The sequence below is a fragment of the Charadrius vociferus genome, unplaced genomic scaffold (assembly GCF_000708025.1).
Source record: "Charadrius vociferus isolate BGI_N301 unplaced genomic scaffold, ASM70802v2 scaffold282, whole genome shotgun sequence".
Lineage (NCBI taxonomy): Eukaryota > Metazoa > Chordata > Aves > Charadriiformes > Charadriidae > Charadrius > Charadrius vociferus.
The window spans coordinates 6,594,252-6,594,890 of record NW_009647731.1 but is presented as its reverse complement, the minus strand read 5'-3'; the positions used below and the strand labels follow the sequence as shown (position 1 = coordinate 6,594,890).

The 639-nt window shown below is 64.3% G+C and overlaps 1 protein-coding gene across 1 annotated transcript in view; it reads right to left on the bottom strand.

Moving 5' to 3' along the window:
- Window positions 1-639, bottom strand: part of ADRB1 (adrenoceptor beta 1) — a gene marked incomplete at its 5' end in the record, with an annotated part of 8,126 nt that extends 7,487 nt beyond the window's left edge. Inside the window, one exon of the mRNA XM_009881634.1 lies at window positions 37-639. Within this exon, the coding sequence (XP_009879936.1) occupies window positions 37-639 (603 nt within the window). The remainder of the gene's footprint in view (window positions 1-36) is intronic.

The window sequence follows — 639 nt, the reverse complement described above, 5'->3', positions numbered from 1 at the left end:
GGTGGGCGGGGGGGGGGGGTGGGGGGGCGGGGGCGGCTGCGGCTGCTCGTGGCTGCCGTAGAACCGGCCCTCGCACCTATCGATCTTCCTGATCTGTTCTTTGGCCTCTCTGTACACCCGGAGGTACACAAAGATCATGATGAGGAGGGGGATGTAAAAAGAAATGATGGACGAGGCGATGGCGTAAGCCCTGTTGGTGACAAAGTCGCAGCAGCCCGGGTCCTGGTAGCACTCCAGCGCCTGGGGGTCCTCGTCCCGCCACCAGTGCATCATGATGGGCAAGAAGGAGACCAGAGCGGAGATGGCCCAGACGGTGCAGATGATGCCCTTAGCCCGACCCTTGGTCATGAGGCTCTGGTATCGGAAAGGCGAGGTGATGGCCAGGTAGCGGTCGATGGCAATGACGCACAAGGTCTCGATGCTGGCCGTCACGCAGAGCACGTCCAGGGAGGTCCAGCACTCGCAGAGGAAGGATCCCCAGAGCCAGGTGCCCCGCACCACCAGCGTGGCCCCGAAGGGCACCACCAGCAGCCCCATCACCAGGTCGGCGCAAGCCAGCGAGGTGATGAAGAGGTTGGTGAGGGTCTGCAGCCGCTGCGTGCGCCCGATGGCCGCGATCACCAGCACGTTACCCGCCAC